Source organism: Macrosteles quadrilineatus, unplaced genomic scaffold (genome assembly GCF_028750875.1).
Source record: "Macrosteles quadrilineatus isolate MER2022 unplaced genomic scaffold, UCM_ALF_1.0 Scaffold_9__3_contigs__length_116548681, whole genome shotgun sequence".
In the NCBI taxonomy this organism is placed as follows: domain Eukaryota; kingdom Metazoa; phylum Arthropoda; class Insecta; order Hemiptera; family Cicadellidae; genus Macrosteles; species Macrosteles quadrilineatus.
Genome location: NW_026542602.1, coordinates 23,568,438 through 23,595,741, shown reverse-complemented (window position 1 = coordinate 23,595,741; position 27,304 = coordinate 23,568,438). Strand labels below are relative to the sequence as shown.

Sequence of the window (27,304 nt, the reverse complement as noted above, 5' to 3'; positions counted from 1 at the left end):
AGGTCCGTGACGTAGGAAGTGGTGAAGGAAGTAGTCAAGGCGAGCTGTCCGGAGTGTGGGAACTGTTTATGACGATTAGATAAGGGTATGGGCTATCCTAAAATGCTATGGGAAGGGAGGGAAACAGGTCCGCGACGTAGGAAGTGGTGACGGAAGTAGTCAAGGCGAGTTGTCCGGAGTGTGGGAACTGTTTATGACGATTAGATTAAGGTATCTGCAATCTTTAAATGCAATGGGAAGGGAGGGAAACAGGTCCGCGACGTAGGATGTGGTGAAGGAAGTAGTCATGGCGAGCTGTCCCGGCTGTCCGGAGTGTGGGAACTGTTTATGACGATTAGATTAATGTATCTGCAATCTTTAAATGCAATGGGAAGGGAGGGAAACATGTTTGCGACGTAGGAAGTGGTGAAGGAAGTAGTAAAGGCGATTAGTATGGAGTGTGGGAACTGTTTATGACGATTAGATTAACGTATCTGCAATTCTGAAATGCTATGGGAAGGGAGAAAAACAGGTCCGCTACGTTGGAAGTGGTGAAGGAAGTAGTCAAGGCGAGCTGTCCGGAGTGTGGGAACTGTTAATAACGATTAGATTAAGGTATCTACAATCTTAAAGTGCTATGGGAATGGAGGGAAACAGGTCCATGACGTAGGAAATGGTGTAGGACGTTGTAAAGGCGAGCCGTGTGGAGTTTGGGAACAGATTTATGTATCTCCGATACTAAGACTGCTTTCAGAGTGAACTAATGATTTTCTCCGAGCAAAGCTCGGTCCCCAGGTACTGTATGTTAATTTACTGTATAATCCTCTATTGCCTATCATTATTGTAATTTGTTTATCCTCTCTTTTCATTATTTAATAATTCAACCACCAGTTGCCAGAGTAAATTCATTATAAACTGCAATTATATGAAAAATTAAATAAACCTTTTTAATTTTTCAACGGACAAACGATATTTTTGTAGTTTGGTTCATATAAATGTTTGATTTCATTATAAATATGTTTTTATCCTTTGTTTCGTACAACGTCAGCTATAATGCATGTAATAAGAGTATTTTTCAAAATGACCTGTAACATTTAGGTTCCACACTTCGTCTACTACATTGGCTTATAGCATATTGGTACCTGTTTATTGGCTTATAGTGTATTGTTGGTTATCATTAGTGATGTGCTAGACTGCTGTTCTTTAATTTTTTTTTTTTTTTTTTTTTTTTTTTTGAGGGGGGTGACAATGGGTAAAGATAAATAGGATTGAAATACTATCTTTACTATATTTTTTATTTGATTTAACTCTGAAACTATATTGCTTTATGAAATTTAAATGTCATTTCAGGCTTATGATTGGAATAAACAATAATATCATTCCAACTAAAAGTGAAGGGTTTTATTTGCAAATATCAAACGTAAAGTGATCCAATCTCAAATTTTCCCACAATTACATGTACTTTGATCAAAGCTGATGTCGAGATTTAAGCCTGGATAAATTCTGTTTCAGGAAACCAAGTGAAAATAATTCATCACAGATATGGATGTAGCTACAGGCTTAACTCTGATATTAATCTATCAAAGGATGGTCGTGACCGGCGTCAAAGTGGACTCTCAAAACTCACCGTTTACAAAACCACACACCACAGCCCACTATGGTGCAATCACCTCTGCTCCTATTCCAACAATCGTTAGTGTAACAGAGAGTGAAAACCCTGCGGACAAACTCGGCGCGGATTACAAACCAGAACAAAGAGCCAACTTTGTTCCAGAAACATTCGAAACGTTGAGCACTCATACTTCTGTAACGAGCATGGTCTCTCATGTGACCAATCGTAGGCTGTTCAACGAAAGTTTAGAGGTGCAAAATAACACGATTAATGCAAGGGATAGCATGGAACAATATTATACAAATAAGAGGATCAATTATGACGTAGCTTATAGAAATTCAAAAGTGCCTACACAAATTTTGGAGTCAAGGGGAAACTTTGATGCCAAAGAACACTTCTCAATTCAACCTAACAGCTTGGAATCAATATCTAAGAAGTATGAGTTTGCCTCGACATTGGACGATGAACATTTAAACAAACCATCGAGGAGAAAAAACGTATCAGCTTTAGATGCCCTTAAAACAATTATGAAACAAGATGAAACCGTAGTAACTTCAAATGTGACCTCACCATTAAATCACTCAAGAAAATTTAGAGAACTTACAAGAAGGAGAAAATATTCAATGAATTTCGTTAAAAGCCAAAATTCAACTACCAACAATGATACGAATAATGGTTTATTAAGTGATAAACAGATTTTAAAAGAAAATATTAGTGAATTAGGTGAAACACCTTTCAATAAATATCTAAACAATTCAAAGAAGCATATTGAAAAACTGCAGTCAGATGATAATACAAACAATTCAGAACCAACGCTTAGCCCAAATACAGAAGGGACTTTAGTCAGTACTTTTCAAACATTTAACATAAAGCCAACTCAATCGCCTTTGTCAAGTGCAGAACATTATACGTATGCCAATTTCACGACATCAAAACCAACCACTATATTTTCAATACGTAGCTTTAGATCGCAAAACGTCCCGTTTGACAAAGCTTCGTCATCGAATACATATAAGAGAATTTTTTCGTCAGACACCAATTCTTCATCCTTTGTATCTAGATCGTTTACTCCATCCCCCCGAAGAACTTCTTTTCCTACGCCACCTACTTCTCTGGCAAAACCCTCTGCCTCTAATGATCCCTGGCCAGTAAAGCTTGCTGCTGAAACTCCCGGGGACCTTATATTGGGAGGATTGATGATGGTTCACGAACGTGAAGATTCTGTAACATGTGGCCCTATAATGCCTCAAGGAGGGATTCAAGCCTTGGAGACAATGCTTTACACTCTGGATGTCATAAACAATGACCCTCGATATCCGTTCTCTATTGGAGCTCATATTCTTGATGACTGTGATAAAGATACGTACGGACTAGAAATGGCTGTGGATTTTATTAAAGGTAAGGATTAACGAATATAACATGTAATAACTAGGCTTTCCTTAGATAATACTATAGTAGGCTACGTATTTTATTAATTTTTTTACATTTTACTATCTAAGTTTTAAGTTCATTGTAGTTGTTAGCCTCCAGATTGCCAAATAATATTAGAAAAGGTTTAAATACCTGATATTAAGCAATCCAATTAATTGGATTGCTTAATAGCAGGTATTTAAACATTTTCTAGTAAGCTTTAAGTCTTTACACCATGCGGATACACATGCAGTAATTTTCCAAACTAAAAGTCTAAAACCCTTTTGGTACTTCAGGGCTACATTAACATTTTTTCTAAATAGAAGCTGACCGTATATAGTGATACAATCTTTCAAGTCATTTAGGATCATTTAGAAGGGAAGGACCTACGAAAACATCACTCTACAGTGGCTGATAAAAAGTTAACCCAAAAACATTAAACATTTCATAGTTTAAGTTGAGAGTTTTCTAATAGGCCTACATAGTTGTACCTATGTATGAATTGCATAATTTCTTTAAAAATTATATAGTACTTGCCTGACTATCAAAGGTTGTGGGATCAATCCTGAGAAAATTCAGTAGCTTTTTTAACATTTGGACCCAGCTGTCCAGCTTATCATTTTGTGCTCTAAACAAATTATCCTGGCTACTTAAACAGCTGATCCTAGCCAGTAACAATGCCACACGTACCATCCACACCAATACTATACTTATCAGCCTATACTTATCATAAACTCATATATGGGTTAAAATACGCACCTATAATCCATCATAATCTCAATTGATTATTGACAATAGATAATAAGACCCTACACCATTCAAACCTACATCACATTTCTCCCTAGCATCGTACACATTTTCGAGATCACCTTGTGTTACTGATGATTTCTATTTTACAGGTTCCATCAGCAATATAGACGATGCTGAGTACCACTGCAACAAAACTCAAATCCGGAAAGTAATCTCAGGAGTCGTAGGGGCAGCATCGAGTGTGACATCCATACAGGTGGCCAACCTTCTCAGACTCTTCAAAATACCTCAGGTAAAGGAAAATACACATTCTCGTAAGAGAGAAACATTTAAAGATTTTTTTTATTAATCATTTTAATTTTGTAAATATAATGTTCTATAAATTATGCATCATTTACCAACAGTTAAACGTTTCATGCCATTCAGAGTATATAAATTCCTACTGCAAAACAGTCGAATGACATACTCTTATTTATAGTAAAGACATGATATAAAAGTTTACGTGAATTTGTTATTCAATCATTTGGATACTAAACTAATTTATATAGATTAAGTTACCATACAAATTCAGCTACTATGTAACATTATAAACATCCAATCAAATACTTGTGATTATATTATAGCATTATACAATATATTATATACATTATACAATATAGCATTATGCTATAATATAATCACAAGTATTTGATTGGATGTTTATAATGTTACATAGTAGCTGAATTTGTATGGTAATTTAAGCGTATATAAATTAGTTTAGTATCCAAATTATATTCACGACCACCCTGTATTTCCCCATCGTCAGCAAAATCTTCAAGTGGTAAATCTTCTTAAAAATGTTTTTTAAAATTCTCAATTTTCCTATAGGATTAATTCCTAATTTTAATCATTTTTTTGGACAAAAAGTGTTATTGAACACAATATCTTTCTTAACTTGTTAACGAACGAATGTTTTTTTTTTTTTTTTTTAAATAAGTGAAAATATTATCATAACATGAACTAAAATTGCAAACTGGAACCTTTGTACGAAATCCTCCCAGTTAATGGAGATCACAGTTCCATTGACAAGGTGCAAAATTTACTATCGTTATGGTTTTGGACAGCTTCCAAAACTAGAAGTTTGTTTTGACGGTCAGATAATATTTATGATGGCACCAGACTCTGAACTGCACTTATCACTTGAAATAATCGCTCCCATTCAATAAAACTGCAGACAACCTTCGGTTTTATGTGGTAAAAAAACAGACAAATAAATATGTTTTGTTCTGATGGTAGACGAAAGTAAAGTTATATAAAAAAAACTAAACTATATTCTTAAACTGTTTAATCGACTAACCATTGTCAAAAATACTTTTATATTTAAAATTTTTACATTTTTACATTTTTACATATTTTTACATTTTATATTTTTACATCGGCCTATTTATGATGGAAAATAAGCCCGTTGCTATTATCACCCGTTCTTCGAGCCAATCCAATTTTCTTTAACATTCTTTCTACGAAAACGTAAATGTAAAGAGGTTTAGGGTAATGCATTTTAAAATTTAGATCTATATAAGGGTACCAACTGAACTCTATCTGTTTATATGTATGTATTTTTGGTCTTTGAATATTACATCATATGTAATTTGTTACTACTGTACTGTGAAACTGATTGTCGTTGTGTGTCATATGAAATATTGGTACATCTTGGCTATGACAGCCTTCAACTTAGTAATGATGTTTTTAGTTAATTAACCTTAATTAACTTTGCTCCTACAGCTAATTATATACTTTTGTTATAAATTTCAAGTAGTTAGTTCACAGTGGTATCATACCAAAAATACGAAACCAAGGTATTCTGAGCATTTTCTAAAGCTTGTAGGCAAAGTTTGAATAATAATAATAGGAATTATTCACTATGCATTTCATACAAGGCCATTGTTAAAAACATAATTAAATTGGTACATAAAATAGTTTCAAAACATTTTGTGTTTGGTTGGTTTGTTAATATACATTAATTTGGTGTGGATCATTTTTTACCATTATCATTATCATTATGAGATGGGGACGCCACATAAGTGCGTACTTCAACCAAATATGAGTAAAAGATGAGTGTAGAATATTGTGACTTGATCTGTGTAGCTTTGTTATTTACTAAGATCATATGCTTCATCGGTCGTGATTAATCATTAAAAGCCCAATGATCAGGAATAGCTGGGTCCAGTTTCAGATTTTTCTCAGAATCGAATCAATGACCTTTCGATAGGTGAGCAGTTCAACCACTCAGCTACCCAACTAGTCAGGAAGTAAGATTAGATAAGTTAATGCCTAACAAGGAAACAAAAGTTAAAACAGCCTAAAACAGCGTATTTTGTACTCTACCTATACTATAATGCCAACGGACATTTGAAAGCATGACTATACAATTATTATTGTCTTTATTTCATACGTCGTCTAACTATTTTTTTTATCTATAGATTACCTGAGTATTTATTTTACCATCATCACATTTATTTTACTCACTACCAATACTTGTAAATGCATTTGTTAACCTAATGTCATATTTAGGTATCATTCTTCTCTACTTCCCCGGAGCTGAGCAACAAACAAAGGTTTGAGTACTTCACCAGGACTATTCCCTCAGACCATCACCAGGTCAAAGCAATGGTGGAGATCGTACGGAGACTAGGCTGGAGCTACGTCTCAATCATATATGAGGAGTCCAACTACGGCATAAAGGTAGGGAGAACTACCAACTTAACCTCAATGGACGATATGTCTACAACAAATTATACACTGTAGGTAAAAAAGATGTAAAAAAACGTAATAAATAGTGTAGTTATAAATCTTAATATTAATTCCAATAGCTTTAAGATATTTATAAGACATAGATTTATCAAAGACAATTCGTTGAACTCTTATGACTAACAATCTGGTAGACAATGTGTTATCAAGCATGATGACTCGTCGTCTAAAGTATTAGTTTTAAACGAATAAATATTTTACCAACAGATTATTTCCTAAATAAATTACAATATACACATTCAATAATGTAATTGATTAACGATTTATTTGGCAGCATGTTTTAACAATTTTGTTTAAGATATATATTACTAAATTACTACGAACAATGGCACGGTTCTTTTTGTGAAGCTATATAAGAGGGTGACTATATAAGAGAGCTATTTGTTTTGGCTTTTTTAGGTATATTAAAAGTCATACAACAGATTTTTTCAAGGGACGCACTTTAATGTAGTAAATGATGTCACAGACAATATCTATGTATGGTAATAAGAAGTGCACATACTTTTTGCAGAAAAAAATATCCTTTTGGTTGTTTTCTATTAAATTAAATATAAAATAATCATACAAATCAACTCTATTCAATAATATGACGCGGTTGACAAAACATTCAATAGCAGAATTTCTATTAAGTTCAACTTAGTAATTTTAAATGAGGAAAGTAAGTTTAATGACATTATTCACAAAACTGCGGCACGTGTTCAGCGAGAGTTCAGGCGAGCGTGTTTTGCATAGGAATATCTGTTTACGCATGCTAATGAATTCTCAGGAGTATTACAATAATATCTCGACTTTCTCCCTACTTGCATAAGAACACAGTTAATCTCTGTTAGTTTTTACTTTGTTGCTTCTTAGAAATTACAGCAGTTTCTTACGGATTAAAATATTTAATACTACTTTGTTAATTGGATTATATTTCATTTAACCAACTTTATGAAATCTAGCAGATATTAACTTATTCTGTGAAATATAACGCAAAAATGGACACAATTAACATATCAGGCTTACTACAACATGATTCATTTTTGCATGTACATTAAATGAGGTTGGTTCATTTCTCATTTCATCCTTTCAATACAATATTTCTTAACGGGGTTAAGGTTAAACCAAACCTGTCTTAAGACATCATGTAAAATGCATATACATACTCCTAGTGTTTCCATGAAAAAGATTCTAGTCATTCAAAACACTTTTTATACAATAACATCAAATACATATGATTTTGAATATTTGGTCCTGGAAGTAAAAAAATATTAATGAGTGGAATAGTTTTACTTACCAACAAATATTAAATTGTATCTTAAGAATTTAGGTTGCTATTGACGTTTAAGATCAAGTGTGGTTTGGTCAAAAAAGGTCCGGTTTTCAAAAAATTAAAAGTTTTAATGTTTATAAATTGCGTGGTAATTAATGAAAACATTTTTAATTTCGGTTTCCAGTTTTATGAAAATCTTTAAGCAAGGTAAATTAGTTCAGGCAATGCTATTTGTCTGTGCTACTCTACATAACAATTTCGCAACCAACTACCATTATTTGTAGTATGGAAAAACCCATAAACTGTTTAAGCCAGTTAAAAAAACTTGTAGGTTTGCGTATGTTTCGTTTTTCAATAGAATTGACACATTTATAGGCATATTTTAGCCTTATTTAAACTAATATTCTTTCAAATCAATGATTTAGGCGTTCGAAGAACTTGAGGATTTGCTAGCAAAATACGAGATCTGCATCGCAGTGAAAGAGAAATTAGTCAAGGATTCCGGCGTCGCTGAGGACACTGCTTACGACAGCATAGTGCACAGACTGCTCACTAAGCCAAGGGCAAGAGGTAGGTGTCAATATTTTGCCATATGCTGTATAACCTATTCTACAAACATTTTTTATAATCTTCACAGAGTAAACTAAGGAATTTGGAATATTATTATTATAATGCAACACGAAACGAATTAAAATGTTGCCAGCTCACCATCTACCGATGTTTGTATCCATATGGCAAAATTTCAGTTCAATGTTTTGTCACTTTGTATTCATTAGCATGTACACTATTAGTATATGAAACTTGTTTTAAGTTATATGATTTTAAACTCTTATTTGTACGAAGCGTGTGAATTGAGAGTTTTTATATTATTCTATAATGTGATGAGTAACCAACCGTAATAAACGGGCATTCTAAAATTGTATGTTTGCTTGGGTGTAAGAGTAGTAAATGACTTTTCACATGAGTAGCTATTAATAAACTTTAGTATAAACTTTTATAAAGAACGGTTTTATAAAGAACGTTTGAATGCATAACCCATATTCAAGTTGTATACCGACATATGAATACAATGAATGTGTATTACGGTCTTTTATGTTTCGACCATACATATATTAACCATAATATTTTAAAGGATTGCATTAAATAACATTTGAGAGTATGAAGATTTTTTTGTAAAACAAGCTATTTTAATTAGAAAATAATTGGATCTGTGACTAGCTAGATTGGTGAATCGGTGCTACGGACTTCGGGCCCAATTCAACGATGCCGTGCGTTCAGATCCTAGTATTTCTTTTGATCAGTAAACTCAATGAATACAGTTTGTATTCATCGGTACACTTTACCCTTGGACTGTACTAGCTCACCCCTAGCTTTGCTGGATACATTCCACGCATAGGCATTATAGGCCCACAATTTATAATTGTAGAATTATTTTCTTTCATGTTTGTTATACAAATTTTATTTTTTACTTCTTTATAAACTATATGTATTTTTGTCAAACCATCTGATGCAGACCGGTAAACATTTTTATTTGTTTAGTTTGTTCCTGAAGAAGGCTAATGACGAAATATAGAACTTTTTTGTTACAAGTGTGTGAATAGTTTATTTTTTGTATTAATTGTAGAATTAATTACTGTACACCTAATACCTGACTATTATATATAATTAACGCCTTGAAAGTCTGTACAACGTTGAAAACAAACTAAATGTAAGACTAGTTACATTTGCAAGCACTTTAATTATAAGTCTCTGGTGGTCTTGAAACACATTTCACGCCGTCATCTCAATAGGACGTCGTTAGCTTCTTTTCATTTGCACTGCATTTGTCCAACTTTCCCATTTATTGCAACAACCCCTCTGATAGATTATAACTTTTAATGCAATATTTTCTTTAGAAGAATTGCATTTAAAACCAAATTTGAAATTTTAAGGTTTTCAAATGCATGAAACTGTTAACTGCGTGCAGTTATAAAACACTATCAGCATTTTTTATTTATACTTTATATATGTATATTGTTTTGTTATATTAAATCATTATTTTGCCTTTCTCTATATTAGTGTAGTTTAAATACGAAAAGTATCGTAGGCGTTTAATGGAAAATATCATAATCAATTATATTTCATTTTTAATAACTTCTTCTCCGATGGTAAACAATTTGCTGCATGAATCTACTTATGCTAGATGTATTTCAAATATGAATATATTTTTACGTGCTAGGCCATAGGTCCTTTCAAAACCAAATCAAAATTAAACATAATTTATTCCATGAAACAAGAATTACAATACAGTAGTTCTAAAAAAGAATGGATCTTCCCCAAATAGGCGAACCCTGTGCGGAACGAGTTAAAATCAGTCCATATTCAACAATCTACAATCCAACACGGTTGTAATAACTATTACTCTACATACTAATTACACATTTACAAAAGGAGAAAAACAATTTTACGAGGAAGCCACACCAGATAACGTAAGCATTATGGAAATTCCATTCCACAAAGGTACCTCAAGCATGGTAATTTTGTAATATGTTTCTCTAACAGTCACAATCATTAACATTTAAAGTAGGCTGCATTGGTAAGAAGTAATCTCCAACAAACACTCTTAGCAAGCAGTAAAATATGACTATATTCAACCGGTTATAACTTAATTTTGTAGAAATACGGACAACATTTTAGTTTAGACGGAAAGCTATATTGAATGTTTCCGATGTGAAATGGAAACATACAGTGGACCTGAGCCATCCAAATACCTCGTTTATTTTTGCTTCTGTACTCACAGCTCTCACCACGAGCAATAACAGTTGTAGTTTAATAACTCCACCAACAATAGGATATTGAACAAAATATCATAAACCGTTTCCACCAGCCATGTTCTATAGAATTATGTAAATAGTTATTACTCCTTTTTTGCGTTTTGTCCATTTACCCTATTTAAGTTAATTAAATATATGCATTGAGAATTCTTTATACTAAATGGTTTAGAGTTTTTTAGAAAGCAGAATAAATAAATAGGATTTGTGTATTTTCGGGAACAAATCACATTAAATAGTACTAACAATCAGTCAGAAAAATAAATTGAAACTACAAATCATAAGTGAAAAATCTTTCAACTTCTTTTTAATCCTAAAACAAAATGCTGACGAAACCTCAACACCGAAATTCTTTTTAGCCCAGTAAACCTGTGTCGTAAAACACCGGTTGAAGGAAAAAATTTGTAAAAAGCTGATTTTTTGCCCATCGACAAGTGTTCAGCCAAAAGCAACGATTATTGGATATTGACAATTATTGTGCACAAATGCAGACCTAAAAATATTTATTCTTTTGTTAGGAGCAATTATCTTCGGGTCAGACCAAGAGGTGGCTGCTCTGATGAAAGCTGTCCGTCGTTGTAACGCCACGGGTAGCTTCTCCTGGATTGGCAGCGACGGATGGTCAGCGAGGTCCTTGGTTTGGCAAGGCAGTGAAGCTGAGGTGGAGGGGACCCTTAGTGTACAACCTCAGGCTAACCCTGTCCTAGGCTTTGACAGATACTTCCTCAACCTCACAGTGGAGAACAACAGGAGAAACCCTTGGTTTGTCGGTCAGTTTTCTTTTTTTCCAATTGCATCTTTTTGAATATGCATTTGTTAATATTTTACTATCTTGCAAGTAATTAGGAAGTGGTGTTTGGTTAAGTTTTGTAAGATCATGAATCACGGTGTAGAAGAGTATTTATAGTTATATGTTATAGTCGAAAGAAGTTACTTTGATTTTGACCACTGGATATATCCTTTGTCCATTTTATGTCATTGGAATGATGCAAATCTTATAAATAGTTCTGAAGAATGTAACATGATAATAAGACTAGAGCTTATATATTAACTTACAAATATATTTTTGAATGTAACAATACAATTTTACAAATTTTTCTAAAATTTTTTCGTAAAATCAACTAATATTGAATGGGAACATATTGTATTAAATAGTATTTGCACCAAAATATGTTTTATATTGTGATTTTATGCCACATACTGTATAAAACATAAAAAACTAAGTTATAGAAAAAACACCACATTAACCGTGGAAGTTTGATAATTTTGATTAATCTTTTCTTGAAATTTGTAATTGTACAAAAAAAAATCTTGGCCTCGCCAAGTTTGCAAAACTTGTCGTATATTTTCTTTAATTAAATATTTTTTCAAATAGACCAACATTTATGAATGAACGTAGATTTAGATACATAGAGAGATTTCCTTCAACGTTATTAGGTTTATGGCTCAATAGGTTAAGGACGCATCCAATAATTGGACAAAATCTACTACAGTTTTTCCATTTGTAAACCGTAATAGCATGTTTACAGCTGTATCTGGTGGGACAATGAAAATATAGAATTTTAAAAACATGTAAGGTACGAGTGTGTACCTTGAATGTGTAATTATAAAAGCCTCTCTGGAAATACATATAAGTCAATAATAATCTATGAACCCAGACAAAAACCTAAAGATTAAAGATTAACTATATACAAATTAAGATTATATAGACCCTGGTTCAGGTTTAATTACTGGATATTTCAAACCAAACAGGTCCCTCAATGATTTAACTAAATCTTAACGCCTCAGATGTTTTAACGGCAAAAGCAAAAGCTTAGAGTTACATTTAATTTGAATGCGTTTATTCGACATCTGCTAAATGTAGCAGCTTTGATGTATTAACCACTTTCCACAGAAACCTTTTCCCTTGCTTTACTTTGATTGCAGTAAAGTAAACATTGACAAGAAACCACGACATTGTAGCCTTGTTACAGACGTTTTCCACGAATGAAACACGCTTTGTGCATTTTTAGTAAAACCAGCCATCATACACTGGTTGTTTACGTTTTTACCGACGTCTTTATGTAGTTTTGTAAATAATTAGAGTATTAAAAAAATATTACCTACCCATATAATTAGATTAAACGTTAATAGGGGTTTAAAGAGGATATTGTTTAGTTGTAAACTACAATTTGAAAAAAATCCCTTAAAACTTACTTACATAGTTAACTAGATTTGCTCATATAAAGGTGGTAAATATTTTCGTAAAATATTTATTGGTTCATATTGGTGACACTGAGCACTAGTATTGCCGAAATTTAGTTTATATTATTTTAATGAAATTTCATTATATGTACTTAACTGTTTGGTTATATAACTAGGGGATAAGACATTGTTTATGATTAAATCGTTTTTGTTTTTTTTGGTTAAACGAGGTTTTAAATAACTGAAATAAAAATAATAAAAACTGTAGACAAAACACGATCCCAGTGGAACCGGATGGAACTAACAATAAATTCGTCTTCAGCTGATCCATAAGGAATGAACGATAAACTTGTTCAAAGATCACATGGTTCTTTGGCTAGAACTTTTCCATAACATTCTCAATAATCAAGGACATTTTGGTCAAGTTTTGAACCATCAAAAAGCTACTGAAATTACTCAGGATCAAACCAACTTTTTTACTTTGCTTAATCTTGTAGAATCCTCCTTGTAGAATCCTCTTGTAGAAGCATAGGGGTTCTACTGAACATCTCCAACTTACTTTTTATACATTTCCTGATCTTACGTGCCATTTACCTCTTCTATCAGTTTCTTTCTCAATGTATATAAAGGCATTTCCACTCTTATATACCGAAGGTTTCATTCCAGGGCTTCCTTGGTGACGCCCCCCTTATTCCATCTTAGTATAAAACCTGCATATCTATATAATTAATACGCTACATGGAACTTTGTCGGTTGAACTCCTCCGCCATTTCTTAACCGATTTTATCCATTGACGTCTCATTGGAAAGAACAGGTCACGTTGATTTGCAAACTAGCCTTACATTTTTGAAAAAGTCCCTTGGGCTATGCCCCAGTGGCTTTGAAAGTTCCCACGTTATTCTTATGAAGAAAATAATTGTTTACATTTTGATCACCTGTATAGTTTAATTGCTGTTATTTATTTTTAAATTTAATGACACGAATTGAGTAAATTTATTTACTATTTCAGTTTGTGTAAACATAACCCCCAATACGGATCGTGTTATTATGGTTGTATCTTAAATTTGTGCATTTATCGTTGTTTTGTGTCGCTATGACGGATCGTGTTAGCATGATTTTAACTTGAATTTGTGCATTTATCGTTGTTTTGTGTAGCTATAATTTGTTTATAAGTGGCGTGTAATAGCATTAATAGCATTAATAGCATAGTAATAGGCTTAACTCATCACAGTCAGCACCTGACCCTGGACAATCTCAACTATTAGGTTACAAATGCGCCCTAACACTACCCCAAAACGACTTTACGCCACACTACACTATTTTGACGAACTTCTCACGCAAGGATTTAGTCCAGAAAACAGCTGTTTGCCACCGGCTTGGGGTTTCATTGCGTACTACTATAATATTATGAGTTTTACCGGACACCAATCAGCTGATTATACTGATTGTATTTGGGTGCCAATGAGTGGTTATAAACAAAAACATAACCTCTCTTAGAGGTTATGACTAGTTCTGATTACTAGGTAAGCAACATGATCACTCATCTAACAATAGCTGTAACTGATCAGCTGATTGTTCTCCATATGTGTTGTTAGAGTTCTGGGAGCACCACTTTCAATGCCGCTACCCCAACAGTCCCCGGACCCCCTACAACCAACGACACTCCCACAACTGTACAGGACTGGAGCGACTCACGGCGGACAACACAGTGTTTGAGAACCAGCTACAGTTCGTCAGCGACGCCGTCATGGCATTCGCTGTGGCTCTGAGAGACATGCACAGGTATTTCTTCGATGCTGGTTTCATCAAATTTTTTATTTAAATTATAAATCTAAATATAGATTGTCTTGCCCGTGAGACAAAACATTTGTTTTAATAGATTTGCATTTAGTTAACTACTTCAGTTTACTAATGTTTTCATGAAGGGGCCTATACAGATACTATTGCAACTATTTTTTAATGTCCTAGTAAATAACATATAATGAATTTTTGGTAACATAAGTAAGATTTTGTTGAATGCTTTGTGCACTTACAGTGCTTAGATTCTGTGTTAATACATACATATAATATGCATGTGTGTGCTTGTATATTTTGTAACCATTGTTTAAGGATCGACTTGCAAATTAACTAGTAGTCAAATTGTGTTTATAGGCTACAAGTGACGATCCAGTTCGTAATGTTGTCAAAATTACTTTTAACCAATGAAATTTTTAATATATAATATATTTTTAATATATATCATCAATTGACCGTCAATCTATGATTGAAGCCTACTAAATTTTGTTTCGTAACAGCAGTGGACAACATCTCCAAGCGTAATTTGCTTTCAGAGGTAAAATTACGTCACGAAACAATTTTAACGTGAATCTTAAGTCATAATGGAACTATAATACTATTAATCCTACGAACCTTCTCGCACGTTTGTAAAAATGCAATTTATGAAACAAGTGAAGGCAATTATTTACAAGCAATTAAGCTAAAGCAGTTATGTAGTTATAGCAACTGAGGAGTGAGATGGATAGTTCTGGTTATATTACAGTAGATCATACTATCAGACAATAGCGCAATCACTAGTTTAATTACAGTGTATTGCAATAGAATGATATCAATATCCTTTTGAATGGCATTACATTCACAGTTGATCGTTAGTGGATGAAAGCTGTCAATGAAGGATAATTAATGTGTCCAATCCATCTAGAATATTTGAGTACGAGTTAATTGAAACGCTAACATCAATCTTGTTTAATGTGTTATTCTATGTTAGTTAAAATATTTTAATGAAATCGCAGATCGTTTTTCTGACATCAAAATATCTCATTAGTGTATTATCGTGTATGCATCAAGCCTGATTATGGATTTCAAACTCCGAAATAGGCTAACCTTTGTACAAAGAATATTAAACACGTTTGAGTAAAGGAATTATAATTCATAATTTTTATTTAGTTTATTAAATAGTTTCCCATAAAAACTCATATCTTTGTACTGATTATGAAACGTTAACTAGCTAATTCATGAAATATTTCTCTTCGCTGTATTTGTTTTTAACTTTTCCCATTCGTCTATCTAGCTGGACTCCATGTTTTTTACCTTAAAACTCAAAATTTTTTGCTTGCAATAACCATTTGATTGTAGTTGTTTGAGTAAAAAACAAAAAAAAAACTGCTGTATAAAATTGTTTATCAGCTAGTGGACTATTTATGACTACGCTGTGAATACGATAACATATCTAATCACAGACAAGCATAGAAAAAACAATTCCTACAAAAAATCACATTCCTATCACATTGTATTTGTAAACAATATACTGTAGCCCATTGCCGCTCTAGAGCGGGAATGGATCATTCTCGCTAGCTAAATCAGCTGATTTCCCAGTTGTCGTTTATAGACCAACCACAGTCACGGACCTGGTACGTTAGTTAACAACCAGTAAGAAATAACATTACAGTAAAAATACTAGTTGTTAGCGCAACAACGCGCCGCGGGTAACTGCTAGTACACCTTAAAAGTGAATATATGTGTTATTATAAGTTCATTATGGTGGTAGGAAAGATTTTGTGGGTATTGCCACCACAAAAAAAAATTGCCACTCTGTATGTCCGCACTCAGCTAAAACTTCGCGTGGATATCTACAGTTCTCGGGCAGCAATGACGTACTTTGCGATCTAAATATTAAAATATTAATATATTAAAATGATTCACGGTTGTTTTATACCTGACATATAAATACCTCAGTGATGAACTGCTATTTTAGGTCAGATAGAGGATATAACTTCATTAAATACAATGTGGTGTTTTAATATAACTATAGAAACATTCAATGCGTTCAATTCGTGCGTAAAATTCTCCAGCATATTAACTTTTTCTTACTATAAATATTTTAAAGTCATAATTCTAAATATAAACTAACTTTTCAGTGAACTTTGCTTCAACAAACAAGGGCTGTGCGAACATATGCGCCCAACGAAGGGTCCAGACCTACTCAAGTACCTTAGGAAGGTTAACTTTGAAGGTAATTGAGTTGTCATTTCTTAAAATAATGCTCTTTGTATAATCATTTCTTCTTATACCAATAATATATTCTGATAGTCTTCAGTTAGGATTGTAATAATTATGGACATTGGCCTATTATTAGTATTTATAGAAAAATCAATAGTAAAATGAAATTGTCCCTGTTTAGGTTAGGTAAATTGAATTTATGACTTTTTTCATTATCATTGAGCCGTTATTTATATTTATATTTTGTAAAATAAACTATGTTGTTACAGGTTTGTCAGGAGACAAGTTTAGGTTTGACGCCAACGGAGATGGTCCTGCACGCTACAATATAATCCACTTCAAACAGATCAAAAAAGGACATTATCAGTGGCTGAAGGTCGGAGAATATATCGAAGGAGAACTAACCCTCAATATGTCAGGTAAATTTTATTGATAAATTTATTGGTTGACCGTCACACCAAAATCCTCTGGTTGGTAGCGTACTTAAAAGACGGGTGGAAGAAAATTTTTAAATAATCGCGATATTAGTATATTTTCATTCGTTTGAGGTTAGCGGGGGCGGAAATAATTTTTAATGAGAAAACCTATTGATTCCCATTTCGAAATACTATTGTGACTACCTTTTGAACATTCTTGTATTAAAGTGTAACCGGATTGCCTGCGTAGCTATTATATATATTAAATAGACAAATTATAGAGTCTTTGTGTATTGTGCTCGTAATAGATACTAGATAGTTCTCTGCAAATACACGGTTTAAACGATCCAACTGGCCGGTTTCGTCTCATGCCACAGGGCCAATACGTGTTTGCTCAGGTGGTATACATTAGTAGGCTACATATTAGTAAACAGCACGACCATCAAGTTGGGCAAACATTTGTATCAAGTCATCTATGATGTTTTCATGGAATTACTCGGTATAAGTTATTTGACGGTTATTTCAGTTTCTTACACTTTAAAAGATCATTTATTAATTTTGTGCAGTAATACTTTTCTGCTTAAATGAAAATTACAGTTAATTGTTTTATGTGAAACTTAATTTCCCTATGAGAAAAATGGTGTTTTCGTAAGTATTTAGATGAAGAATTTGAATGTCAAACCTTTTCGTTTCTTACAAATCATTGTATAAATCGCTAATACAAATGTTGTTAAGGCTTTAGTATCCCATTATATCGTGTTGTAAAATACAGTTTTATTTAGCTAATGTAATGGCATAATGTACTGTAAACTTAATAACTATTAAGTATGGCTTGTCTATACAATATTAGGTTTTTAACAGCTGTAAAATTAAATACTGTACATTATGGAACAAAATAATCTATTAGTTTATAGGTTTGGTTGCAACCATGCTTAAAGAGTCATAATAATGACCTCTTGTGACGTCGTGTGCTCCCATAATGGACACATTAATTTATTTAGCTAGGCAACCTTCATAAAAAAGACTCATAGATCGTTGCTGTTACTGTGACTTTGCTTAATCGCAGACGTGCAGTTCCGACTGGGTCGGCCTTCAGCACCAGAGTCAGTATGTAGTCTCCCTTGTGAGCTTGGACAAGCAAAGCAATATGTGGAGGGAGAAAGCTGCTGCTGGCATTGCTTCAACTGTACGCAATATCAGGCAAGTTGTGAATACGTATTAGTTTGAAACACATGTAGAGTACTATTTGACTATGGGTCAATACAGTTACATTACAAGAACTTTGAGCTATTGGGCTAGCTGTGATCGGATGCTCAAACTAGGGCTTAGGGTTGATATACAAAATTGTAGGAGGACTTCATACATAAATTTGTAGGCCTATCATATACTTAAAATAATACAAGTAAAAAAGGTAGTAAAAATACACAACTACGAATAATTTAAATTTGTATTGACAAGCATACTAGTTTCATCCGTTATTTCCATTTTATAGTTGGCATGAAAAATGTATTCATTTCTAAGAACTGTCTTGAGGTAATTTTATGCTCCAAACTAAAAGTGGTTACATCATTGGGACTTTATTTCAGGCTTATTAAATCGTGTTATTTTATCCGACTGTAGTGTTGATTTGTTTATATTTAGTATTGTCAAGTGACGTTTGGTACTATTTTCTTTTTATTTTGGTCTGATAAAGTGTAAATTTCATGTTAAAAATGATAACAATTTTACAATTTTGAACAGATTAGACACCCACTGGACGAGACCAAGTGTCAGATGTGTCCGGCAGGTACTGTGCCCGACGCTCCCAAGCAGCGATGTCTAGATATACCTGAGGTCTTCCTCAAAGTAGAGAGTGCCTGGGCAATCGGAGCGATGTGTTTTTCTGCCACAGGTGGGTAACGATTAAATCATGTATTCTAGTAAGAGTTTTATAAATAATATGTATCTAAATTATAACTACATTTGTTGTGTTGTTTACAATCAAATAGAGGGATTTTCTTTGTGCATATTTAAGGATCTTATGATAATAAAGGAAAATAAATTGTTGAATGTATTTTTTTTATTCGTGCATAAGATTTCCAAGTTCTGGTTGTTTTGGGAGTCGTCCTATTAACCAAATTGTGGAGTTAATATGTGAATGTATTTTTTATTAATTACTATTTTTCTAACATAGGTTGTAGTTCAGTAACGTTGCTATACTTAAATTCCCTTTTAAGGACTGTAAAAGAAAAACGAGTTTTAAATACATTGCAAAATTTCACTAAAAGGTGCCAAGTAATCTAGAGACATTAATTTGGAATTGTCATCCGATAAAATGGACATTGGCAATAAAAGTCCAATTAGAAAGCCAGCTCTGGATCGATTGACGCTTCCAGCCTAATTGTGTTAAATCAAGTCAACAAATACTCACTAAATTTGTCTGATAAAGAACTCTTAACTAGTACATACTATATTCTAGCCCTACTATTACAGAAAAGCTACATTTTAAACTATGAAGATATTAAAGCCGGTGTTGGTAGTAAATTTGATACAGGAATTGGATTGAGGTATATTTGATCAAGTTAAACATTATGCAAACATATTTTACGTTTCTGATTTGTTTCAATTTGATCTTAAAATTCGGGGAATTTATTTCAAAATTCAAGCCAGCTATGTGTATAATATTGTACTCCACTATGTATCTCTCGTATACTGTCATTACCTTAAAACGAAACGATTATTCTTTAAATATATCTTCCTAACACTTTTTCTGAAGCATTAGTAGTCCGCTACATTTTGCTACGTACTGTTCCCTGGTTTACCGGTCTGCTACTTCGTTACCATAGCACACTGTCTGGTAAAACATAAACAATAAACAAGAACTTGCGGTTCGACGGTATTAGTCCATGGGTTATTCAGGTCAGATCACTGGAGGGCCGCTGAAGTTGGACGGAGAGGTCCCAAAAGAGAGCCCCACGATGAGAAGGTTTCTTCTCCCATGCTCCAGGTGTCAAAGGTACTCCTCCTAGGCCCTGGTTGACAAAATCCAAAATTCTGGTATTCTGTATCATAATACAATATGTTTCTACCCAAGGTATCATCATAACACTGTTGGTTGCTGGAGTGTTTGTACGACACAGCAACGCACCATTGGTGAAGGCAGCAGGTCGCTGTAGCTTTGCTACGTTCTGTTGTCTGGAATACTGCTCTGCTACTCCGTTACTATGGCACACTGTCTGTATCGTAATACAATATGTTTCTACCCAAGGTATCATCATAACAATGTTGGTTGCTGGAGTGTTTGTACGTCACAACAACACACCAGTAGTTAAGGCAGCAGGTCGCTGTAGCTTTGCTACGTTCTGTTGTCTGGAATACTGCTCTGCTACTCCGTTACTATGGCACACTGTCTGTATCATAATACAATATGTTTCTACCCAAGGTATCATCATAACACTGTTGGTTGCTGGAGTGTTTGTACGACACAGCAACGCACCAGTGGTGAAGGCAGCAGGTCGCTGTAGCTTTGCTACGTTCTGTTGTCTGGAATACTGCTCTGCTACTCCGTTACTATGGCACACTGTCTGTATCGTAATACAATATGTTTCTACCCAAGGTATCATCATAACACTGTTGGTTGCTGGAGTGTTTGTACGACACAGCAACGCACCAGTGGTGAAGGCAGCAGGTCGCTGTAGCTTTGCTACGTTCTGTTGTCTGGAATACTGCTCTGCTACTCCGTTACTATGGCACACTGTCTGTATCGTAATACAATTTGTTTCTACCCAAGGTATCATCATAACACTGTTGGTTGCTGGAGTGTTTGTACGTCACAACAACACACCAGTAGTTAAGGCAGCAGGTCGCTGTAGCTTTGCTACGTTCTGTTGTCTGGAATACTGCTCTGCTACTCCGTTACTATGGCACACTGTCTGTATCATAATACAATATGTTTCTACCCAAGGTATCATCATAACACTGTTGGTTGCTGGAGTGTTTGTACGACACAACAACACACCATTAGTTTAGGCAGCTGGTCGAGAGCTAAGCTACGTACTGTTGTCTGGTATACTGCTCTGCTACTCCGTTACTATAGCACACTGTCTGTATCGTAATACAATATGTTTCTACCCAAGGTATCATCATAACACTGTTGGTTGCTGGAGTGTTTGTACGTCACAACAACACACCAGTAGTTAAGGCAGCAGGTCGAGAGCTAAGCTACGTACTGTTGTCTGGTATACTGCTCTGCTACTCCGTTACATTCGTGTTGGTATTGCGGCCTACCGACGTCGTTTGTGGTGTACAGAGGTTAGTTTTAGTGTTTATTTAAATATAATGTTATATGTTCTGTAAAACCGTTGAATTAAAATTTTTAAAATATCTTTTGGCATTTTTATAAGGGATTTTAAAAGTAAATCTGATATTTGATGAAAAGAAAACACTCTACAACAAATTTAAATATTAGAGTATTACGCGGTATATCCTTATTTAATGTTTCAACTTTGTTACTTGATGTAACTTACTACAATATATGTCAGCGATATTGCCACAAAGGTTTTGTGGAATCATCCATACACTAATCCTTTAAGCCCCTAAATGGTTTGCATGCCCGAGCTGCATCCTTTTAATCGTGCTTTAATTTATTAATGCAAAGGTCACGTAGTTTCTTAGTTTGTGCAATTTCATGATTAGACAATAGTTTCTTACTACATAAGTCATAACTTTGTAAATGGACCAAAGTTAAGTTTTTATTTATAGAAGTTATCCCGTTTACCCCTACGAATAATCATATTTCTTTTATTCTAATATTATTTTTTCTAACACCAAGCCCGAGTGGTTATGGCAAGAATGATTGCTTTTACGCTGCCTTATTTTTATCAAACACATTCTACAGAATAATGTTTTCTTACTATCATTAAATGACACATGTCTCAAATTGACATAATTTTTCACAATACAGATTCGGGACGGGGTTCTGCTTTACTGTTGTATACGCTGCTCTTTTTACAAAGACCAATCGCATATCTCGCATCTTCAACGCTGGCAAACGCACCACGAAGAGACCAAGCTTTATTTCTCCAAGGTCACAAATCTTCATCTGCAGTGGCCTCGTATCTATTCAGGTCAGTTAACCTGCTACAAACCTTAGTAATTTTCATTGGGAACAACACAACACTGGTGAATTAAATCAACTCGTTTGTTCCTAGTTAGTATATTATTTTTTAAAGAGCTAAATAATCCTGTTTGGGGGGCATTTTACCTATGTCCTAGGTTGAAATTATCCTGACCACTCGAAGCTAGAAGATAAGTGATATTGATACTGGCACATAATTTGGACGCCAATTTAAACGAAAATTGCTCAATTAATAAAAAAATATAATACATGTTTAACAAAGTTATTAGGCCTACTAATGATGAAACTACTGATCAAAGTTAAAAAAGTAGATATGGTAGTTAACAAGAAAAGAAACACAATTCAATTTCAATCCTCGATAGTAGAAGAATGTAACAAGAATTTATGTATGAGTGTTCCTGTATACAAGGGAAACCGATATACTTATCCAAGCTTAAAAACTAATGATATGCATTTCAAAGCCTAGAGAAACGGCATTTATATTTGGTGACTCTTAAAACATTAAGGATATTTTTATAGGTAATAATCAATGGAGTGTGGATGGTGGTATCCCCGCCAAGAGCTATTCACCACTATCCCACCAGAGAGGACAACCTACTGGTTTGTTACTCATATGTTAACGCTTCATACATGATAGCGTTTGGGTATCCAATCCTCCTTATACTGGTGTGCACGGTTTACGCTGTGCTTACGAGAAATATACCGGAGGCGTTCAATGAGAGTAAACACATCGGTAAGATAGTTCAACGTATATTTTTTTACAATAATGTTATACTAACCTATAAGATAGTGTGCATGTATTACTTATGAAAAAGGGAAAATATATGTGAGGATTCCTAACTGAAGTGTTCAAAACATGTTAAAAAAATGTTTATATTTTTTAAACTTTAAAGTTGGTTAAGACTAAGTGTATATACACTTTTCTCTTGACCAATATAAAAGTAGTGGGCCTAATTGATAAAATAATAGTTTCCTAGATCAAAAATGTTATTAAAAGTTAAAGAGCTATTATTTTTATGGAGCTAGAGTTTAATCTTGAATCTTTTACATTGTACAGATAATCTTGTATCTTGACTGATAGCGTTTGTAACTATTTCCAACAGGTTTCACGATGTACACAACGTGTGTTATCTGGTTGGCATTCGTGCCGCTCTACTTCGGCACTGGTCATCACATGCCACTGAGGATCACGTCAATGTCCGTTACTATCAGCCTATCTGCCAGTGTCACCCTGGTCTGCCTCTTCTCTCCCAAGGTTTGCATACTCGATAGCATAATGATAAATAGAGGTTTACATGATGCTCATCGCATTTTCAAAATCCGGTCTTAATCAACCTTTTTGTAGCGTAAAAAAATGAATATACCATAATAATAAACCATCGGTAATAATAATAATACAAAAATACTATAATTGGAAATAATATATTACCGAAGTTCTTATGGTGAGACCGTTTTAGACAATTCTTTGTGTGTTGAGGTCCCCAGAGGCCAAAGACAAAATCCATTCAAGTTCATACATTATATAATTATTATGACATAATAATCCACTGACATAATGACTGGAATATATTTTGATGAAATTAGGTACAAATAAGTAAACATATGTTTATTTATTTTTCCATTTTATACTAATCCATTAAAATCTTACTAAAATACTCTTTATCACTTTCCCTGTAAAAGCAAACCGTATTACCCATCAAACCTTATTTTATTTCTAATTGAATAAATTTTATATTTTTGAGGAGGTTTTTGGAGAAAATCAAATCATTCAAATAGAATTTTTTTAGGTCTGCAGATTTTCTATGGTGGGAGTATTTTGTCTTTCAAATAGAAATTGAAATGGTTTTTGGGGTAACAATATTACTAACAATAAATCAAAAGTTTAGCCTTCTTTATGCAATCCTGTAACCTCTGGCATAAACAACTTTGTAATGAACTTTAAAACCAAATACGATTCCTAAAGGTATAGTGGTCTGATACTGACAGCCAATAAGTAGCAGGGAAAGTCAAAAGAGTTTCGAAAAAGGTTTTGTAAAGCACTGTTAGACACGTTACTTTCGTTCGTCGGTTTTAAGCTGTTCTCTCATTTGCGTCTAAAGTAACTGGCAATTGTTTACTGAAGTATATCGATCGTGATTCGAAACATTTAGGTGATATATTGTAACATTTAGCCTCAAGTTTAAATCAAATTAAATTAAAAGGGTGAACTTGTATTCATGTTTCAACATATAAAATATAATGCCCACCATCCAAATATTGGGACACATTTATAAACTTAAATCACGTTTAACGATAGTAGTATCAAGAAATTTCCCTATGTGTCACAGCAATAACTTGTACATTGCCTTGCCAATTTGATTAGCACTCCTAGCGTAAACAATACAATCTTTAAGAGCGTTAATATAAATGTTACTAATTCCTAAAAAAAGTTCAAAGATAATTGTATTTTTACGCTAAAACCTCGAAAAAATCTCTTATTACCATAATTTGTAACTGTTTTTTAACTAATTGTACGAGGAAACATATCCTAGCAGAAAATTGTACTAAGAATATCAACGAAGGCAAATTAATATAAGTTGTTACTAATATGTGCTAGGAAATTGTAAAATGCAACGAAAAAAATAATAGCAGAACTCATTTACTGATTACTCAAAACTGGATTACATCTTAACTGTCCTTTCGTACCAGGTCAGCTCACGCTGTCCAACTTAAGGTGAAATTAATTAAATAATATTATGTAAACTTGAAGTACGATAAACAATACTGTTTATGTTTATTTCTGTCTAAAATTTAAGATTAAAACTTGTCTCATAATGTATATTACTTAAGTTCTTTACTTATTTCACAGTTATACATAATCCTGATACGCCCAGAACGTAATGTCCGCCAGTCCATGATGCCCAGCAGACACGGCCTGTTCAAAAGCGGCACCACGGCCAGTGTTATGGTAGGGGTGGCACCTGTCACTCACACACACCAACCTTTTGCTCAAGTCCTTGGTAAATATACAGTCCTGCATTTTTGTTTCAATTTGTAATCATATCGAGCTAATATACGTTTAACTTTCAAAGGAAATACTATAATACGGTTGTATAAGAGTTTCTTCTTTTGTGTTAACTGACAATAGGTAAAGGCTAACTTGATTAAAAAAATGTCTTTGTGTAAACATTCTGATACACTTGGTCCCATTACTATAATATAGTTTAAGTACTATATGTTACTTAAATAATATTATATTATATAATAATTAAATTATAACAAAAAGCTGCAATTTTTAAAGTAGTATATATTAATAAAGAATTTGTTTTTTGTTTATTTCGTAAAGAGCGTTGTTGAACATTTGCTTACAATTTTGTTTAAATCCTTTACTGTTAACTAAATACAACTACTGGGATTTTGACATCTATCATGAAAACTTATATTGCAATGTAACCATATCAAATTGCTTTCGTATAAATCCCATCAGTAAGTGAAAACATTGTCACCTGTGGTCACCAAGTTCTTTTTCCCCATCAGTTATAAATTTTATAGTTTGTATTAAAATGAGGTTCTTATTAAAGTTATAAACTAAGATAACAGTTTGGTTTATAAAATGTTTAGTTTTACTATAAAATTCCATTTTAAATTACAAGGCTTATATGTTTTCCAAAATCTGTATTGCTACCTAAGAATAATCACATAATGTTACTAATTGCCTACTTTTTGTTATACAATTTTCGCCCTTTGCCTGAAACAGGCTGAATCAATAAGGTTATTATTTTTGGAGCCATTAAATTCGTTATTCTGACCAAAATATCGAAAGTTCAATTACAACGTTATTAAAAAGTTGAGGAGAGTATTGTGTGAGAAAAAGCTATTTATGGAAAACCCAATTATGGACTCATATTCGAAGCTCTAAAAAAATCCTTTTAAAGAGAATGTAGCAAGATCAATATCAAAGGCGACATTCTAGTTATAATGCATTTTTATGTGTCAGTTAAAGCTTTTGAGAGTTAGAAGACTTACTACTGGCAGTAAGCCAAAGTCATCAGGTTAATAAGACTTGGAGTTAATTACTTTAAACCCATTTAAACACTAAGTAGTAACTTAGTTGTCCTTTAAAATGCTAGTAGTTTTAATTAATTAAAATTAATGATTTACTAATATGCATTCGAGGACTATCGTATAAAGAACAATTTTTAAGATGTATTCAAATACCTTAAATTGGTCTCAGATTTTTTGATTAATTAACAAAATAACCGCGTAAGTAAATATTGTCTTACTAACTAAAATGTTATAACTAAAAAGTAAACATGATGTATTTAGTAAAGCACCTGATTATGATCAATAGATTTGAGAAAAACCATCCTAAATAACAAAACAAATGGTGTAGTTAAAATGAATAAGCAACGTTTTGGTTCCAGAGATATTAAGCATGGTTGTGTAATTACTAATTAATAACCTCGATAATGCCAAGTGCGATGCTTAAAGACAATACAGATGTTATTTGACTATTTTCTTGTAACTTATCTTTTGGCATTAACTATTTTGTGTTTTACAGCAGAAAAGGAGTGCATAGCTCTAGAAATCAACGAAGAAGCCAAAAAGGTCAAGAAGGAGAAGGTGCCAACGTTCAGCAGGTCAACGCAGACGTTGATGCCTTCAGCGATCCCCAACAACAAATCCCCAACTTTGACCAAGGTCAACAATGCGGTAAACACTATATCCTCGTTGGTTGACAGTTGTCCTCAAAACTCTCTATCCTCATTGGTAGAGGCACGGCCTCCAAACTCTCTGTCATCATTGGTTGACAACAAACCACCAAACTCTCTGTCCTCATTGGTTGACAACAAACCACCAAACTCTCTGTCGTCATTGGTTGACAACAAACCACCAAACTCTCTGTCCTCATTGGTGGAGAACGGACCTCACTCGTGTGACCCGGCTCTCTAGCAGAAGGCCCGACGGCGACGCCGTTACAAAATCAAACCAAAGAGCAAAACCCCTATTGTT

The 27,304-nt window shown here is 33.5% G+C and overlaps 1 protein-coding gene across 1 annotated transcript; it reads left to right on the top strand.

The window, feature by feature from the left end:
- The first annotated feature begins 1,225 nt into the window (after window positions 1-1,225).
- On the top strand, window positions 1,226-27,304 carry LOC129004127 (metabotropic glutamate receptor 2-like). The gene is made up of 16 exons (XM_054432561.1): window positions 1,226-2,989; window positions 3,901-4,043; window positions 6,302-6,472; window positions 8,216-8,360; window positions 11,119-11,370; window positions 14,380-14,566; window positions 16,699-16,793; window positions 17,050-17,199; window positions 18,263-18,396; window positions 18,937-19,087; window positions 21,312-21,486; window positions 22,139-22,301; window positions 22,832-23,045; window positions 23,416-23,567; window positions 25,161-25,311; window positions 26,853-27,304. Exons 1-16 carry the CDS (start codon window positions 1,522-1,524, stop codon window positions 27,242-27,244), a joined length of 4,143 nt encoding a protein of 1,380 aa, XP_054288536.1. The 5' UTR covers window positions 1,226-1,521; the 3' UTR covers window positions 27,245-27,304.

Bases quoted from the DNA above. Each gene is read 5' to 3' on its own strand.
- LOC129004127 (XM_054432561.1), top strand. From the start codon at position 1,522: ATGGATGTAGCTACAGGCTTAACTCTGATATTAATCTATCAAAGGATG. The intron at 22,302-22,831 runs GTCAGTTAACCT...ATATTTTTATAG, and splicing joins GTGGCCTCGTATCTATTCAG to GTAATAATCAATGGAGTGTG. The intron at 23,568-25,160 runs GTTTGCATACTC...CTTATTTCACAG, and splicing joins TCTGCCTCTTCTCTCCCAAG to TTATACATAATCCTGATACG.